Source organism: Myotis lucifugus, unplaced genomic scaffold (genome assembly GCF_000147115.1).
Source record: "Myotis lucifugus unplaced genomic scaffold, Myoluc2.0 scaffold_561, whole genome shotgun sequence".
Taxonomy (NCBI): domain Eukaryota; kingdom Metazoa; phylum Chordata; class Mammalia; order Chiroptera; family Vespertilionidae; genus Myotis; species Myotis lucifugus.
The window spans coordinates 403,613-422,962 of NW_005871609.1; the positions used below are offsets into that span (position 1 = coordinate 403,613).

The 19,350-nt window shown below is 49.9% G+C and overlaps 1 protein-coding gene across 4 annotated transcripts in view; it reads left to right on the top strand.

Moving 5' to 3' along the window:
- The first annotated feature begins 3,435 nt into the window (after positions 1-3,435).
- Positions 3,436-19,350, top strand: part of MPZL2 (myelin protein zero like 2) — a 27,464-nt gene continuing 11,549 nt past the window's right edge. Inside the window, exons 1-6 of one of the 4 annotated variants that reach the window (XM_006104309.3) lie at positions 3,479-4,081; positions 4,908-5,074; positions 5,585-5,795; positions 10,331-10,478; positions 13,885-13,960; positions 16,492-16,630. In XM_006104309.3, coding sequence (XP_006104371.1) covers positions 4,024-4,081; positions 4,908-5,074; positions 5,585-5,795; positions 10,331-10,478; positions 13,885-13,948 — 648 coding nt within the window. In that variant the 5' untranslated portion in view covers positions 3,479-4,023 and the 3' untranslated portion in view covers positions 13,949-13,960; positions 16,492-16,630. Of the gene's footprint in view, positions 4,082-4,907; positions 5,075-5,584; positions 5,796-10,330; positions 10,479-13,884; positions 13,961-16,491; positions 17,772-19,350 lie in introns of those variants that run through there. The other 3 variants (XM_014446675.2, XM_023745620.1, XM_023745621.1) reach the window with 3 other exon arrangements.

Sequence of the window (19,350 nt, forward strand, 5' to 3'; positions counted from 1 at the left end):
CCAGTGATGGTGAACCTTTTGAGCTCGGCATGTCAGCATTTTGAAAAACCCTAACGTAACTCTGGTGCCGTGTCACAAATAGAATTTTTTTGATATTTGCAACCATAGTAAAACAAAGATTTATATTTTTGATATTCATTTTATATATTTAAATGCCATTTAACAAAGAAAAATCAACCAAAAAATGAGTTTGCGTGTCACCTCTGACACGCATGTCATAGGTTCGCCATCACTGGCCTAGACACTAACTATAACGTAGGCCTTACCTGGATGCCTCCAGTTGTTGTTTTTTGTTTGTTTTTTAAATAATTTTTACAAATATTTTGTTCATTTTAATAAAGCTGGTGCAGACAATGTCCATTGAAAGCCCATCTCCCAAAAGCAGACATAAAATGAAAAGAGCCGTGTCCTGTTGTACACACATCTGCACGAATAGCTACTCTCTGCTGATGCAGCTGCGCTGCGCTGGGACCTTCTGGCAGAGCCTTCCTTCCTCTTCCAATGCCTTCTCTTTAGTGAAGCGGCTTTGGAGTTCGCCTTTATCTCACCCCGCCTGTCATCCGGACTCCGACCTGGTGCTCCTCTTCTTTTGGTCCAGACCTTCAGATTTTTATTATTTTTTAAATCCTCACCCAAAGATATTTTCCCATTGATTTTCAGAAAGAGGGAAAGACAGAGAGAAACATCAATGTGAGAGAAGTACATCAATTGTTGCCTCCTGCACGTGTCCCGACCAGGGACCAGGTCGGGGAGGACCCTGCAACTGAGGTACATGCCCTTGAACAGAATCGAACCCAGGACCCTTCGGTCTGCAGGCCAATGCTCTATCCTCTGATCCAAACCGGCTGGGGCTTGACCTTCAAATTTTAAAAGAAGCTTCAAGTTGAGGAAAGATAATTTTCCCAGAGTTCAGGTCTCTGGGAACTTACCCTCCCCTGGGAAGGCCCAGTGCTGAAGCAAAGCAGCCACAGGCTGGAACCCGGGCTGTTAGACGTCATTATGACACTTGCATCAACTCACCTTATTTATCACAAGCCAGAAAGCACCAGTCCTCCCTGTGCACATGCGCAACATTCCAAAGGAGAGGGCAGCCCCAGCCGGTTTGGCCCAGTGGATAGAGTGTTGGCCTGTGGACTGAAGGGTCCCGGGTTCTATTCCAGTCAAGGGCATGCACCTCGGTTGCAGGCTCAATACCTGGTCCTGGTCAGGGCATGGGCAGGAGGCAGCCGATCAATGTGTCTCTCTCACATCGATGTTTCTCTCTGTGTCTTTCCACCTCTCTTGCACTCTCTCTAAAAATCAATGGAAAAATATCCTTGGGTGAGAATAAAAACCAAAACAAAAGGAATGCCCCCCTGTTTGCCCCTGATGGACTTCAACCCCATCGTCCCCTCCACTGCCCGTCCTCCTGGGGCGTGATCACCAGCCGCTCTCTGACCTCCAGGGAGAACCTGAGTGCAGTCCCTGGACTCCCACTGGGGACGGTGTGGGGCCCTGAGTTTCCTGGGATGTGTGGTCCTTTTCACTCGGAAGTGACCCTCACTGCTCTCCTGTCCACAGACTCTGAGTTGAATGTCTTCTCCTTCCTACTCACCCCCAAGTCCTCAGGTGACGGTCTTGCCTCCCGGTCAGACATGGTGGTGGTGGCTCCACTGGGGTCTTCCACAAGGGGGTCTCCTACAGGGGGTCTCCCACAGCGGGGTCTCCCACAGGGGGTCTCCCACAGGGGGGTCTCCCATAATGGGGGTCTCCCACAGGGGGGTCTCCTACAGGGGGTCTCCTACAGGGGTCTCCCACAGCGGGGGTCTCCCACAGCAGGGGTCTCCCGCAATGGGGGTCTCCCACAGGAGGGGTCTCCCATAGCAGCGGCCTCCCTGCCGGTGGGCAGAACCCAGCCGATGCCTCCAGCTTCTATCAAAGTCTTGCTGACGGGCATCCTGGGACTCTTAGGGGCAAACCTCCTTTTCATGTCGTGTTTTCTCTACTTAGCCCCGCCCTTGGCCTCCTCCCGCCCCACCCAGGGAGGGAAACTGGGTGACCCCAGCCACTCCTGCTAACTGGAAGGAACTGGGCGTCCCTGGGCACGAGGCCAGGCGCTTGAACTCTGCTGAGCCGGGGCCCTGGGCAGCTGCTGGCCCTCCTGGCAGGGCTGGCCGTGTCCCCAGGCGGCGGGCTACCTGGGGGGCGTTCTTCTCTCCTGACAACAGGCAGTTTGTTCAGTGCTTCTGGCCCTGGTTCCTCTCCTGCTGCTTCTCCTGCCTCCCGCCGCGCTGGTAACCCGACCTCGCAGCACACTGGGCGGCTGGCTGGGCCTCAGCTCTCCCTCTCGTCAGGCTGCCTTCCTGAGAGCTGCCCGCCAGCAGGGGATCCCGTTCCCCTAACTCCTTTCTTTCAGGTCCTGGAGCTGAACTCTCGGGACTTCTCCACCAGAAAAGCTCTCTTTTGTCCTCTCGCTGTTTCAAAGGCCCCCGCACCCTGGTTTTAGGTTGATCGCAGACCTGGGAGCTGACAAAGGAGCCACACACTCACTGTTTTCAGAAACCCTCCCCGCGTCCCGCTGGGTGCGGGCCCTGCCTCCGGGCAGCCTGGTGTGAGGCTCAGCTCTCACACCGACTTCTGTTGTTTCTTACCTTTCTTCCTTCTCCATGACCGTATTTTCGCCCCCTGTTTTTCTTTCCTCTTTTGCTTTTCTTGTTCTTCACTTTTGTAATCTTCCTCTCTCGGTAGAGTTTTCTCTTTTCTTCCCCATGTTTTAGCGTTTCCAGTCCGACTGCCCCTGCCTCCAGCCCTGGCCATGTCTCTGTCCAGGATTTAACTGGCAGAATTTTCAGAATCACTAACGCATTTGCAAGGCAGTTCCTCCGCGCTGGGGGAGAGGCTCCTGGGCCAGCCGAGCCCACGTCTTCACTGCAGGCGGAACCGTTCTCGACCTCCCCCCTGCGCTGCTGCCAGGGCTGGTCACGGACCTCCTTCTGGAGAGGGAGGCCCTGGTGCATTGGAATTCCTCTACCTGAGCTTCCTCCCACAGGGCAGCCCTGAAAGGGGCCCGTGAACTGGGAGGCCCAAGGCAGTGACGTATTTTGAAGGCCTTTCCTGCAGAGTCCTCTGTGTTGGTTGTTCACAAGCCTGTTATTTTGTAAAAAAAGCACTAGGTTTAAGACTCCAAACAGTTTCAGATTTGCTACCTATTGGCTGTGCAACTTTGGGCAAAACATTTACCTCCTCTGGGCTCTTCGAGTCCTTGCAGGTGAAGTGGGAACACCCTCGCAAGTGAAGTAGGAACACCCGCGCAGGTGGGGTGGGAACACCGAGGGAGGATCGCAGAGATGCGCTAACAGGGGAAAAAGCGCTTTGCGGGCTGCGTGGGGACGGCCGGGAGCCGGGCAGGGATGCCATCTGGATGGTCTTTAGGAGGGTCATTAGACATGAAGGTTGCTTTGGCCAGTGTATCGCAGGTGGGTCTCGGGGAAGCTACGGGCTCGCAAAGGCTCAGAATCCGCATGGGCACATGTGACTCAGGCTGAGGGCAGGCACTGCAGGACTTTGCCCACAGAGGTTGCTGAGCAGGGAGGTGCTTCCGGAGGCCAATCCCTGCGAGGCAGTTTCAACACTCCCTTCCCAGGCGGGCCTGCAGCCTGTTTGTAAAAAGCGTGTGCAGGGGCCAAGGCCAAAGCGGCTGGGACGCGGCAGCCTGGCACCACTTCCGAGCCACCCGGAGGCCAGCGCCCAGAGGAGCCGAGCAGGAGAGCGAGGCTGCGGCTGTGGGGCTCTGTGCAGACTCGCTCAGGGCAGAGGGCGGAGGGAGGAGGCAGGGGGGAGGCGCTGGGAGCGGAGGCCCCACCTTTCATTCCAGCAAAGTGCACCCGCGGAGCAGGGATGAGTCACAGGCGCGGGCGCTCGAGTTCCCACAGGTGAGGGGCTGCCTGGCTCCGGACAACGCAGGTGCCCGCTCGGGAGTGGCCTGGGAGGGGGCTGCAGCCCTCCGTCTGCCGTCTGGCCTGGGGGCCAGGGCTGGGCTTCCTCATGTATGGCCGGAGCCTCCCGCGCGCTGCGCTGCTCCTGCTGGGCATACAGCTCACAGGTAAGGGCCGGGGAGCGGGGGGCGGGGCGGGGGGCTCCCGCAGCACCCCCCTCACCGCCCACCCGGTGAAGGGAGCGAATTGTCTAGGAAGGAGCCAGAGTTTTCCTCTGGAGCCTGAGCCACAGTGGCAGCCGCTTTGGGGTGGACTTTACTGAAACCGAAGTCAGTGGGTACTTGGAGGAACTGCTTTTGGACAAACAGGTTTCGGTGAGACTCGGCTGCCAGCGGCCAGGCACAGAGAGGGTTTTCAAATCTCAGGTTACCAACCATTTTCCTGCCGCTGCTTCAGCTCCTCTCAGGCGGGGCTTGGGCGGGCCTCCTGTGGGTCGGGTCTGGGCCGCTGGGAGCCCCGGGGCAGCGCTGGGGAGCCGCACTGTGCGGGAGAGGCCGGGTGGTCTGGGCCCGCCCCACGCCGTTCTGAGCGTGACCGTCATGCGGAGGAGGCCGGGGTGTGAAGCGTCAGGGTCCGGCCAGCACGAACCGTCTGGCCTTGAACTTAATTTCTGCAGAAGCCATAGCAAGGGCCCCACTGGACAACTCCCTGCGCAAGGACCGTCACACGCAGCACATACCGCTGCACTCGAACCCTCGGCCAATGCATGTTCGGATCCGTGTAGACTTCTTGGTTTCTGCTTTCCTTTGATTTGCCGATGGCTGAGGTTTCTCCTAACAGTTTGAAGTGGGTGTCATGCCCGCAGGCAGGCGGGTGGAGAAAGTTGAGGAGGCCTCTCAGCCTCGCTCTGCGCGCGCTCACACGGGACTCTGGCGGAGGCGGCAGCTCCCTGCTCCTGCCTGTTGACCCTTCTTCCTCCTGCTCCTGCCGCAGCCCTCGGGCCCGGAGCCGCCGTGGAAATCTACACGTCCCGGGTGCTGGAGGCTGTGAACGGCACGGACGTCCGGCTGAAGTGCACTTTCTCCAGCTTCGCCCCCGTGGGCGACGCTCTGACCGTGACCTGGAATTTCCGCCCCCAGGATGGGGGCTCTGAGCAGTTTGTAAGTAGATGGGCGTCATTTTCTCGGGGATCTGGGTTAGGAAAACAAGCCCGTCTGTTTCTCCTGGCCTTTCCTGTGTCTGTTCATTTTTTAATTTTTTAATATATTTTTATTGATTTCAGAGAGGGAGAGGGAGAGAGAGATAGAAGCATCAAAAATGAGAGAGAATCATGGATCGGCTGCCTCCTGCACACCCCACACTGGGGATTGAGCCCGCAACCCAGGCGTGTACCCTGACCAGGAATCGAACCTGGGACCCTTAGGTCTGCAGGCCGATGCTCCATCCACTGAGCCAAACGGGCTAGGGCCAGTTATGTATTTCTTAGAGTTTTAGCAACGAGCACAGGGCAGGGCTGGGAAGCAGTTCCCAGGACAGAGGCCGCTGGCAGGGAGAGCCGGGAGCTCCTGCTGAGCGCTGCTGGGCCGCGAGGCTGGCGGGGTCTCTTCTGCTCCCCCCCACACCCCCCAGCCCTGGCCCTGAGGAAGACCTTTGCCATTTCTCCTTCCCAGGTTTTCTACTACCACATGGACCCCTTCAAACCCATGAGCGGACGGTTCAAGGACCGGGTGGTCTGGGACGGGAACCCCGAGCGGTACGACGCCTCCATCATGCTCTGGAAGCTGCGGTTCGACGACAACGGGACGTACACCTGCCAGGTGAAGAACCCGCCCGACGTGGACGGGCTCGTCGGGGAGATCCGGCTCAGCGTCGTGCAGACCGGTAGGTGCCGCTGGGGAAGGGTTTGGGGAAGCCTGGGAGCTTGTAGGAAAGAGAGGGCAGCCCTAGCCGGTGCGGCTCACTGGATAGAGCGTCGGCCTGCGAACTGAAGGCTCCCAGGTTGGATTCCGGTCAAGAGTACATGCCCGGGTTGTGGGCTCGATCCCCAGTGTGGGGCCTGTAGGAGGCAGCTGATCAATGATTCTCTCTGTTTCTCTCTCTCTCTCCCTCTCCTTCTCCCTCTCCCTTCCTCTCTCTGAAATCGATAAAAATAAAGAAAATAAAAATAATTAAAAAGAAAGAAAAGAAAGGGGCCATCTTTTGTGGTGGCTGAAAGTGTAGAGAGAGGATGAGCCCTTTCAATCTGGAAGCTACGGAGCGAGAGTGAGGAATCCTGGGGTGAAAGAGAAAGGCTTTGTTTGTGGGGAGAAACAGAAAGGAAAGCAAGGGATCCAAGGAAGCTGTTACAAAAATGGCGTGAGACGTGGAGGGAGAGGAAGCAACTCCCTGGTAAAGGGTAGCCATGGTCTGTTCATTCAGCCACTTCCTCCCAGGAGGCGAGCGAGTGCCTGCTGGGCCCCTGCCATCCGTGCTGGAGGCGCTGTCTCCTAGTCCTCACAGCCCCCCTCGCCGCAGACGCCAGGGCCCTTTTTTACCGAATGTTGTCAGGGGCTTTGTGTATCTTATTTAATCTTCACGTATCACGTCAGTTCCTTGTGTTCTTGGTGTCCCCCCCACCCCCACTTTACTAATGAGGACACTGAGGCTCACAGAGGTGAGGTCACTTGTCCACTTGTCCACAATCACGTAGCTGGTGGGTGGGGCATCTTTGGCTCCAGAATGATGCTCCCAACAACGGCGTTGCATCGTCTGCGCATTGTCTGCGTCCCATGACCGAGCCCGGCCAGCGGTGCCGGGTAACAGAGCAAAGACCAGACCGCGGCACTGCAGCTGTAGATGAATCATTTCCCTCCAGGCAAGTGAGAACAATACAGCGAGGATTAGGGCAGGGGTGGGCAACCTTTTTGTGAGTGTGTGCCAAAACCAGCAACATCTCTGACTCAAAATTCTTCTGCGTGCCAACCCTAACTTTTTGAGAACATGTTACGCCTACTTGATATCTCTTAATGTGTACGTATGTGAAGAACCTTGAAGAAATAATAAAATTCATTTGAGCGACAAAAACACAGTATATGATGATGAAAAATACATTTATTTTTTAATGTATACATGTACAGATAGTCCGACAGAAAACTTTATGACTCCATTTGATATTATCAGTGGGACTTTTGCTGCTGCATCACTGATGACAGAGATTTTACATCAGGTTTATATTTCGTGACCTTCAGAGATATGCACGAGCTACTACTTTCATCCGTCAGGCTACTCCTATTACGAGACTTAACAAAATTCATCACTGAGAACAAAGATTCACAATTATAAATGGAAGATTATAAGAGAAGGATTCGCGTGCCAGCAAAAGTTACTGGCGTGCCATGTCTGGCACGCGTGCCAGGGGTTGCCCACCCCTGGATTAGGGTGAGGATAAAATGAGATAACAAATGTAAAAAGTCCCCAAACTCTGAATCGTGCTGAAAATTATAGTAGTTACTGTATGCTGAGTGTTTATTATGTGGAGGCACAGCCGGGAACAATTTAAATGAACAATTTTGTTTTTAGTAAGAACTCAAGAAATGGGTACTGTTATGTCTATTTTATACATGGTGGAAATGGACGCTCAAGGAAGCTAATTACCCCAGTCGCACAGCTAGAAAGTGGGGGAGCTGGTATTTAACCGAGCTTTCTCTGCTGTGTGCTCTGAACTAACACAGTATCACTGCCCTGTAAAGTCGTGTGATTTCCTCCTTCCCGCCCCAGCACCGGCCTCCAGGCCCTGTCAGGAGAGAGCTGTGCGGCTGGAGAAGCCATCTGAGTGCTGAAAGGAGTAATATCCTGTCCTTGGACCTCAGTTTCTTCCACTGCAAAACGAACAGATTAGACAAGACACATGGTTCTTAAACATACGGGGTCACTGCTCTGAGATCTACCGAAAGCCGTGGCCCTGCGTCCCACAGAGAATGCACACACACAGTAAGCTGTGGCCCTGCGTCCCACAGAGAATGCACACACACAGTAAGCTGTGGCCCTGCGTCCACAGTAAATGTACACACACAGTAAGCCGTGGCCCTGCGTCCACAGAGAATGTACACACACAGTAAGCCGTGGCCCTGTACCCAGGGCAGGTACACAGAGAATGCACACGTGGCCCTGCGTCCACAGAGAATGTACACACACAGTAAGCCGTGGCCCTGTACCCAGGGCAGGTACACAGAGAATGCACACACACAGTAAGTCGTGGCCCTGTACCCAGGGCAGGTACACAGAGAATGCACACACACAGTAAGCCATGGACTCCAGGCTGGGAGCCCCTGAGCTTGACATCTCTACTGTCCTTGCTGGTTCTGAGGGTTTATTGAATTTTAAACCAGAAATCAAGCCCTAGACGGTTTGGCTCAGTGGATAGCGTCGGCCTGCGGACCAAAAGGTCCCTGGTTCGATTCCGGTCAAGGGCATGTATCTCGGCTGCAGGCTCTTCCCTGGCCTGGGATCGATGTGTTTCTCTCACACTGGTATTTCTTTCTGTCTTTCCCTCTCTCTAAAAATCAATGGAAAAATATCCCGGGTGAGGATTAAAAAAAAGAAAAAAAAAGAAAGACAGAGACCCAGACGTCACAGGCACAAGGTCCCTGGTTTAGGGACCCTGACCTGTGGGGTCCCTCTTGCATCGTTCACCCGCTAGACTGTCAGTCCTGTGCCACATGATGATGCTTCGGTCACAGTGGACCACATGTGCAGTGGCAGTCACACAGTGACCACAGAGCCGAAAAATTCCCACCCCCCGGTGATGCTGTAGCCATTTCACATCACAGCACAGAGGTTGTGAAGAACAAGGATGTGGTTGCGATGGGAACGACGTGAGCCTCAGTGTGACGAGGACCACCCGGAGCACCTAGCCTGGCTCCCGAGGGATGGACGGACGGGGAGGGGCTGGATTGGCACAGCGAGCACGGCTGCAGAGGAGGCAAAGGAAGGAAACTGCCCGGCAAGAATAAGGCCGCAGGAAAACGCACAGGGAAGCTTAGCAGGAGCCTCTGCAGCCTCAATAAGCTCCTTAAAAAGCTGGAAAACGTGGGCCTGCCTGGTGGCCGGGGTGCTTGGGCGTGGTCCCAGGCATCAAGGGTCTCGGGGTGATTCCCAATCAGGGCAGGTACCCAGGTTTTGGGCTTGACCCCTGGTGGTGGGCGTCCAGGAGGCAGCCGCTTAATGCTGCACTCTCCAGTCAATGGTTTCCCCTCTCCCTATTCTTTTAAAACATTTAAAAAATATTTTTATTGATTTCAGAGAGGAAGGGAGAGGGAGAGAGAGATAGAAACATCAATGATGAGAGAGAATCATTGATCAGCTGCCTCCTATGCTCCATCTCCTGGGGACCAGAGCCCGCAACCCAGACAGAATCGAGCCGTGACCTCCTGGTTCATAGGTTGATGTTCAACCACGGAGCCACGCCGGCCGGTTTTATAGCATGTTTGTATTGTACCTTTCCTACGTGTGGATATGTTTCTATGCACAAATACCACTGTGTTACAACTGCCTACGGAATTCAGACAGTGACGTGCCGGCCAGGGCGGTAGCCTGGGAGCAGTGGGCTGCGCAGACAGCCGAGGTGTGTAAGGCGCTCTAGGAAACACCAAGCCAGAAACTGACATCACCTTCAAGGAACTCACACCCCTGGGAAGACAGGCGGGTAAATCAGTGACTACACTCGTGCATCGTTAACAACAGGCCGCTTTCTGGCTTGGTGTTTCCATCAGTGCCTGGAACACGGTAGGCCCTTCACACATCTGAATAAACGACTGACTGAATGGCAGAGGGACTGAGGGAGAAAGGTTTGGGCCCTCGATGGGACTAGGTCAGCAATAATCTTACTCAGCCGGCCCAGTGGTGCTCACAGGTTAGCGGGCATCATCACCTGCAGGGACTGTTAGAGCAAACGGCCAGCCCCACCTGCAATTCAGTAGGTCTGGGGCGGGGCCTGGTCATTTGTGTTTCAAAGTTCTGTTGCTGGTCCTCCTGGGACACAGTCTGAGAACCACCAAAGGAGTATGTCGGCTTTCCTGTGCTACTAGAATTTACAAGGTAACACGGTAGGTGAACGATTCCATTTAATGACAAAAGTATATCCCGTCTGCTGGCGTGGCTCAGTGGTTGAGCGTTGACCTCTGAACCAAGAGGTCATGGTCCGATTCTGGTCAAGGGCACATGCCTGGGTTGTGGCTTGATCCCCAGTAGGGGTCATGCAGGAGGCAGCCAGTCAATGATTCTCTGTCATCATTGATGTTTCTATCTCTCACTCCCTCTCCCTTCCTCTCTGAAATCAATAAAAAAATTTTAAAAAGTGCATCCCTATTGTACCTTTAGCTGACATCACAATCCTCCGCTGTTAGAGAACCCTAACTGGACCGTTTTTCTCTCCCCAGTGCGCTTCTCCGAGATCTACTTCCTGGCCCTGGCCATTGGCTCCGCCTGCGCCCTGATGGTCATCATAGTGATCGGGGTGGTCCTCTTCCAGCATTTCCGCAAGCGGCGGTGGGCCGAGAGGGCCCACAAGGTGGTGGAGATCACACCGTAAGGCTGGGCAGCCCGGGCCGTCTCCTCCTCTCCCTTAGGGTGGCACCTGGCACTCACAGGGAGGCTGGTCACTGGGGCGCGGCGCTCTGCCCTTTGAGTACATCTGAGAGGAAAGGGTTCAGGTTCCCAGGATGAGCGCATTGGGGTGGATTAGGGACTTTACAAAAGGCTCTTGGTTTTACAGATTTCATGATGGCTTTCTTTATGATGGAGGATTTGATATTGAAATCTGCTTCATCAGATGGGTATGAGGTTTATCGCGAGGATCACTTAGCAAGTTACATAATGTCTAACTGGGGTGTGCACCTGAAACTAATATAATATTGGATAAGAAACTCCTATCTGTTAGACAAAGCTTTTTTAGAGCACTCCTGCCCTGGCCAGTGTGCTCAGTGGTTACAGTATTGCCCTGCGCACCTAAGGGTCCAGCGTTCAATTCCCGGTCAAGAGTATGTACCTGGGTTGCAGGTTCAATCCCTGGCCCTGGTCGGTGCACTTGCGGGAGGCAACTAATTGATGTGTCTCTCTCAGACCCTTGTTGTTTTTTTCTCTCTCTCTTCCCCTCCCTCACTCCCCTCACTCTCTCTAAAAAATGAATGAAAAAAATATCCTTGGGTGAGGATTAACCAAAACAGAAAAAAGAAAAAAAGAATACTCCTTACCTTTAATGGAAAGCATACATTTCTAAGAACCACTGGGCGGTCAGCAGGGCCACTGTGGATCAGTACCTCGGGAAGTCAGCCATGCTGCTATTAGGTGCTCAGTAAATATTTTTTTATTGAGATAAAATTTACACACTATAAAATTCACCCTTTTAATATTCCATAGTCACCACTAATTCCAGAATATATTCATCACTCACAAAAGACACCCCACACCCTCTTGCTGTCACTCCCTCCATTCCCCTCTCACCGGCCCCTGCCTACTCTGCTCTCTGTCTCCGTGGATTGGCCTGTTTGGGACGTTTCCTATAAATAGAATCATACAATATGTGGCCTTTGTGTCTGGATTCTTTGACTTATTATAGGGTTTTCAAAGCTCATCCATGTGATAGCATGTAGCAGCACTTCATTCCATGCTGTGGATATATCACATTTTGTTTATCCATTTAATTGATGGACATTTAGGTTTTCTCTACCTTTTGGCTACTATGACTAATGCTGCTATGAACATATGTCTATAAATTTGTGTGTAGACATGTTTTCTTTTTTAAAAAATTTAAATTCTTTATTGTTGAAAGTACTACATATGACTCCCTTTCCCCCCATGACCTTTCCCTGGCCACTCCCGCCTAGACATATGTTTTCAGTTCTTCTGGGTATATACCTAGGAGTGAAATTGCTAAAATACTTGGTAATTCTATGTTAACCTTTTCCAGGTATTCCCAGACTATTTTCCAAAACAGATGCACCATGTGACATCCCACCAGCAATGTATGAGGATTCCAGTTTGTTCACATCATTGACAACACTTATTATTGTCTGTCCTTTTGATTATAGCCATAGTGGATGTCAAGTGGCTTCTCATTGAGGTGGTTTTTAAAATTTTTTACTTATTGATTTGAGTGAGAGAGAGAAGAAGAGAGAAGAAGAAGAGAGAGAGATTTGTTGTTCCACTTATTTATGCATTCATTGGTTGCTTTTGTATGTGTCCTGACTGGGGCTCGAACTGCCGACCTTGGTGTATAGGGAAGATGCTCTAACTAACTGAGATACCTGGTCAGGGCTCATTGAGGTTTTGATTTGTATTTTCCTAATGACTAGTGATGCTGAACATCTTTCCATGTATTTATTGGCCATTTGTATATCTTTTTGGAGATATATCTATTCAAATGTTTTGCCTATTTAAAAATAGGGTTGTCTTTTTTTAAAAAAATATATTTTATTGATTTTTTACAGAGAGGAAAGGAGAGGGATAGAGAGTTAGAAACATCGATGAGAGAGAAACATCGATCAGCTGCCTCCTGCACACACCCCACTGGGGTTGTGCCCGAAACCAAGGCACTTGCCCTTGACCGGAATTGAACCTGGGACCCTTGAGTCCGCAGGCCAACGCTCTATCCGCTGAGCCAAACTGGCTAGGGCTTGGGTTGTCTTTTTTGTTGAACTGTAAGGGCTCCTTATATATTCTAGAATATCTAAAAGTGCTTTATTAGATATATGATTTCAATGATTTTCTCTCATTCTGTGGGTTGTCTTTTCACAGTGTCTTTTGAAGCACAAAAGTTTAAAATTTTGATGAAGTCCAATTTATCAATTTTTTTCTTTTGTTGCTTATGTTAATGGTATCTAAGATACCATTGCTTAACCCAACATGATGAAGATTTGTGCTTATGGTTTCTTCTAAGAGTTTTACAGTTTTAGTTCTCACATTTAGGCCTTTGATGAATTTTGAGTTAATTTTTGTAGATGGTGTGAAGTAGGAGTCCAAATTCATTCCTTTGCACAGCTTGCAGTTTTTTGGTGCTCCCAGCACCATTTGCTTCTTTTCCTTGAGAAATATTTACTGAAATAAATAGAATTGATTTTAAGGAGCCTAACGACCCACCTCTGAGGTTCTGGTTTAACCCTTTGAGTGCCAACCAATATCCTAGGAACTATGCTAACATTGCCAAGGCATTTGGAGTTAAGGTTTTAAAATTTTTTTCCCACATAAAGAGTGAACTACTAGCATCTAATTGTGACACTGCAGGAGGAGCGTGATAGCGCTCCCGGCACTTTTGGCGAAAGACAGGAGGAGCGAGATCGCGCTCCCCAGCACTCTAGGGGTTAAACTGAATATACTAGTAATGAATAAAGATGACTTCTAGGTTAACACAAAACTTTTTCTGTCTTTTTAAAATTTTTCAAATACAATTTACTTTCAATATTATTTTGTATTGGTTTCAGGTGTACAATGTAGTGGCTAGACAATCATATACTTCACACAGTGTTCCCCTCGATAGGCAGCACCCACCTGGCCCTGTACGTAGTCATTGACTGTATTCTCTATGCTCTACGTCACACCCCCTTGATTATTTTATAACTACCAATTTGTACTTAATTCTTTCACCTCCTTCCCGCCCCTCAAACTTTTTCTATTTTGAATAAGGAGTAGAATTAGAGGTAAGATACCAATAGTAAACTAAGGTGTCTGCTTTGAATCCCTGGAGTTCCCTAATTATACGGCTCCCTTCTACAAATATTCCGGGAAGTGTCTGAGTTCAGACACCCAGGGTCATGGGAAGGCACTGAGGGTGAGGCGGCACTGGTGCCCTGGCTCTCCGGAAGCTGGGCTCTATATCCAGGTGCATGTAATTCTCCCCAGAATGTGGGGAAGGATGCCTTGCCCGAAGCTATGTAAGATTCGCCTCCCTTGCTCTGTTCTTGTTGGCTTGACATTGGTTTCTGCTTCTTTCTTACAGAAAAGAAGAAGAAAGACTCAACCAAGAGAAGAAGGTCGCAGTTTACCTGGAAGACACAGACTAACGTTCCTCAACGGTGAGGTCGCAGATGGTTCCCTTCTTTCCTCAGCTCTCCTGTCCGGCTCGTCTCTAATGTGGGCTGTTAAGTGTTTCCCATGTGAATGGGAGGCGCTGGGTCGGGGAGGTTAAAGTCTGCGTTACGGACGGCTTCTCCTCTGAGTGTGATTTGTGCAAAGTCTTAGGAAGCTAGGTGGTTAAACTGAGAGAATTCTAAGATTTGAGAATTCTTTATTTAAGAATAACAAATTAACTTTCAACATGTAAATAAATATATTTTTATTGATTGGTTTTAGAGAGAAAGAGAGAGGAAGAGAGAGAGAGAGAGAGAGAGAGAGAGAGAGAGAAAGAGAGAGAGAGAGACATCGGTGTGTGTCCTACTTATTTATGCCTCATTGGTTGACCCTTGAATGTGTCCTGACTGGGGATGAACCTGAAACCTCGGGGTCGGGATGACGCTCTAACCAACTGAGCTCCCAGCCAGGTTCTAATATTGCTTTTAAAAAGATAGGCCCGACGTTTTGACAGAACTATTCAATTCCTCTCATTTAGTTATTGGGACCATGAATCCAGTTTTAATAGTGTGTGATTTTGTTTTTCTAGTTTTCAGGTTTATCAGGCTTGAAAGATAGGATGATTTTTAAAAAAAAATATATTTTATTGATTTTTTACAGAGCAGAAGGGAGAGGGATAGAGAGTTAGATCAGCTGCCTCCTGCACACCCCCTACTGGGGTTGTGCCCGCAACCAAGGTACATGCCCTTGACCAAAATCGAACCTGGGACCCTTCAGTCCGCAGGCCAATGCTCTATCCACTGAGCCAAACTGGTTAAGGCGATTTATTTTTTTATATGATCAGAATTTCTTCTATTCTCTGAAGTAGGTCCACTATTATTATTTGTAAAAAGAGTCACATTTTTATAGCCTGAGACTCCGGTGAAAGTACCTTCAGGATCTATAAAGTAGACTATGGAGAGAAGCAATTCCATCGTGAACCCAGAAAGACGAATTTAGTATCAGAGAGATTTTGCCAAAGGCTATTTTCTTCTTAAAATCAAGCAGGTTGTCCAACATGCGGGACATGGAAAAAAGATGGGGCTCTTTTATATTCAAAGAAATGTAACGAGCTAACACAGTCAAGTGCAATGTGTGGTCCCTGACTGGATGGCACTAGTTTGAACAAAGTAGTTGTAAAAAGATTTGGGGGATAATTGGGAGTCTTGAATATGAATAATTTGAATATGGATATTAGGAAATTATTATTAATTTTTATTAGGTATAATAAGGGTGTTGTGGTTATATAGGAAAATGTTCCTATTCTAAAAATGCATATTGGAATATTTGTCAGGGAAAAAATGTCAGCCAAAAAAATTTAAGTAAGGCAAAATGCTTTAAGATTAGGTGAGGGGTGAATGCCTCTCATCTACTTTTCTGTTTGTTTGATTTTGCTTCCAATTAAAGGAAGAGAGGGAGGGAGGGAGGGAAAGAGAGGAGAATGTGTGTGTGAGTGAATACAGATCACCAGTGTCCACAGGAGGCAGAGGCGATGAATTAAGGACACTGACTGAGAATAAGAATCAGGAAACGTCTTTTAAAAGTGAAATTAGGGGAGAATAAATGCATTTAAGAATATTTTCATTCACAATGGAGAACAGGTCTATCAATACGTATGTACAGTAAAACCGCAACGTAACAGACTAATTGGGGCGCGGGGGTGTCCGGTAAAGCCCCAAGTCCCTTATATGAGAAGGTAGGTTTTCCCAATTCATATGCTACAAAATGGACAAATTCGATAGTTTACCACCTGTTTTTACGTATGTAGACACATTTGTGTCATTAGAATCATGTAGAAAAGGTTTAACTTCGCAGAGAAGGTTTCTATTTGTGTGCTGCAGCTTTAAGTGTATGCTGAACGGGCCTGGTGAGAGCGTGCGTTCACCGGTCACCGAGAAGGCGGGCACCGCGCTGGGCACCGCGGGACGTGGTCTCGGTGGGAGGCTGCGGCCGGGTCCACAGGAGCAATGCCCGGTGCGGGGCCGTGTGGCGGCTGGCCGATCCCCTACATTGTCTACCAGCAGCGACTCTGCATTTAATGCTGGGCTGTGGTTGCAGACACTGTAGTAATATTTATTCATGTCGGCGAAATCAGTGTTTTTTCCAACATGTGGCCCACTCACAAAAATTTGTTAAAAACAACAGTGAATTGATAACAACAACAAAAAACCAACCTGTTAATTTAATTATACGCAAATCTTGGTTAAAAGCACTTTAAAATTAACAGATATTCATGTTCACATGTGACACACGGACCGGCGTTCTGTCCGTTAAACTCAGTCTGTTAAATGGAGGCTCGCAGAGTCCACGGGCCAGGGGTCCCGGCGCCCCTCCCCAAGTGCATGGTCCGCGGGCCGGGGGTCCCGGCGCCCCTCCCCAAGTGCATGGTCCGCGGGCCGGGGGTCCCGGCGCCCCCTCCCCAAGTGCATTGTCCGCGGGCCGGGGGTCCCGGCGCCCCCTCCCCAAGTGCATGGTCCACAGAAGCTTTGTGTTTCAGGAGGCGGAGGAGGCCAAGAGAAGACCCCGGGAGGAGCCGAAGTGGAGGGAAGCTTGTCGCTGGCCCTTTCGTGGTGACCTGTTTCCGACCAGCTCTGCCCATGACCACCCAGACAAGCACCCCGAGCCTTCCCGGGGAGACTCGGCCAAAGCACCCCTCGCCGAGGACCTCTTCTCTGTTAGTTAGAGCGCAAGCAACTTCAAGTGAGCGTTTGTGCCCTGGGAAGCGGCGCTCTGGCCCGAGCAGTCCTCGGTGATGATGACCCTGCGCCCCTGGCAGCGCCTGCGAGGAAAGCCCCCTGTCCACCCGCATTTCCTCTCCGTTCGCTCCGGGAGCAGCGCTCCTGCTGCTGGAGTTGGTGGGTTCACCTGTCCTCCTCGCAGCAGCGAAGCAGGCGAACCTCCCAGCTGTTTCTAGGAACAGAAAACCCCATAGTTAAGCGGCGCAGAGCAGTTTGGTTTTCACGGCGCTCCTTTAATCTGGGACACATCTTACCGTATGACCTTCCTTTCAATATCCCTAGATGGTCGTTTTTTCCTATTTTTGTCAATTGATCAAAAGTTTACCAGAGAGCACCGTCTAAATCACAGGGTCGCTAAGGAAAGGTTACCGTCGTGCTAACAGGTGACAAATGCCACTGTCTGGGTGAACTGCTCGTCACCGGCACCTTTTTTCTGTTTTGTGAAAAGCCATCGACAGCACAGGTCTTTCAGAGCAGTGATGGCTGTCTCCTGCCCCCTCCCCACCTCTATGATCTGTAACAACAGCAAAATATGCTCATTCCTTTGTAGCCGGGGATCATCAAGCAGTTAAATAGAAGAATTCTGAAATGGATTTTATGACTTTAAAAATTTAGGGCAGGTGAAAAAAAGCAACCCTAAATGATGGTCATTTTGTTCAATGGTACACAAAGCTCTGAGAACTGGAAGAGGTTACTTACTTCTTTCTTTTTAAAAAATTCACTTGTTCTGGGGGAGAATTTGGTGTGGGGCAAAGAAATGCCAAAACTAACAGAATGAAATCAACTTTATTCTTTTTTTCTCTTATACTAATAGATAAAAGAAACGTTATAAGTGAGCTATGAAAAAAAGAGAGCTTTTAAAAAAGTGTCTAGTTTTCTGGCTTATTTCCAAACTTAAGTTATAGCAGCATTTATTCAGAAGACAGGAAACATCTAAAAGTTTAGGCTCCCCCAAATCTTTACAACATGATATGTTCAGTTTTCACCGACTAGGCTAAAGACGTTATTTCTTTTAATAAACTGGAATTTTCAAATAGATGATCTGTATTTAAAGACACTGAATGAAAGGTTAAACGCGGTGGTGGGCAGGCAGGCAGGCAAAGCGGCCTCTCAGACGGCGAATAAAGACAAATGGAATTTCTTTCAGGAAAAGGGGCTGGAGGTTGGGGATATCCCAAGGGAAGGGCTGCACAGCACTGAGCCAAAGGGTACGGGGCCCATGATGGCAGCGAAATGTACTCAGGACAGTGAAGCAAGGAAGGCAGAGAAGAAGCAACAGCAGAGTCCAGGCTGCGCTGCTCTGCTCACTGGGAGGTCAGAGCACAGGGGGCCTGGAGACAGGGTCAGGGGGTGAGTCCCGGACGACCTGTCACTGCCATCGCTCCCCTGGTTCCAAGTCTCATGAGGTGGGGGATACGTGCCCGTGAGGGAAGGGCGGGCCTGCTCCTTGGAGGGAGAGTGCACGTGGGGTCCTTTGCTCTGAGCATAGTTCTCTCTCCTGCTGGTGGGAATCTTAGGGGAGGGCTCAGGGCCTTAGTAGAATATTCATCAGCTTCCCAGGTGAGCTCTTTCAGGGTTATAGTCTCCCCTGATTTGTTGTTTCCAGGGTGGGGGTGGGGTGGGGTTCATTAGTCAATGTGGCTGGACCTGAGGCAGCCACGGTGTCACTTGTCTGGTTTTGCTGCTTTTCTGGGCCTGGAGCCGAAAGGCAACTGAGGCCTCGATGTTATCTCTAGGGAGGGAAGGTCGGGGTCTAAACCGCCTCACAGGGATATGAGAGATCGGGGTCCAAACCGCAGGACCAGTGATGTGGGAGGGGAGGAGAGGTCACCCTGGGGGCGAGGCGCTTGTTTTCCCAGCTTTGCCCCTTGCTGGGCACCTGGAGCTTTCTGTACCTGGCCCTTCGTCCTTGCTCTGCTCATGTCTAACACTGAACTTTGATATTTTCCCCCAAGAGTTCTTAAATAAATTGGTGTAATTTACATACAAACCTTGATTCACAAATACATTCCATACCTGTCTTGTTTTGCCCATTACACTGACAAAGTAAAGTTTCAATACCCAGTTTTGAAACTAAAAATTAGATTTAGAGTCAATATTATTTTTAATTCACATTTTCTATTTTTTCTTCATAATTCACCCTTTTAAAATATAAGCACTGATGTTTCTTCAGACAGATGGCCTGGAAGGTGTCCCACAGTATAATGAAAAAGTAGTTACAAACTCAGGAATGTGTTTCAGCAAAACTCGTAGCTGTGTCTCGGCCAAACACCCAGTTATTCAGTGTCTTCCTCCCAAACAGAACTTCTGTGATTTGTAATTTTCTTCTGCCCTAAACATTTATGTAAATACCCTTTACCCAATAAGATTTATCAGTTATACAATTGGCTTTATATACACACCTAAATTTTAAGTCCCAGGTAACAGAAAACAGATGGATATGTATTTCATCTTCACTGGAAATTTTCTTCCTGGCAGCCTGGAAGTTAATAATGGGCAGAATTAATGTCTCCTGGAGAAATAAACTGATATGGAGTTTCACAGAATTTTCACATTGCCATGGATAACTCAGAATCCGGCACAACAAACTGCCTAGTTGGGGATTCTTTTGTGAGAAA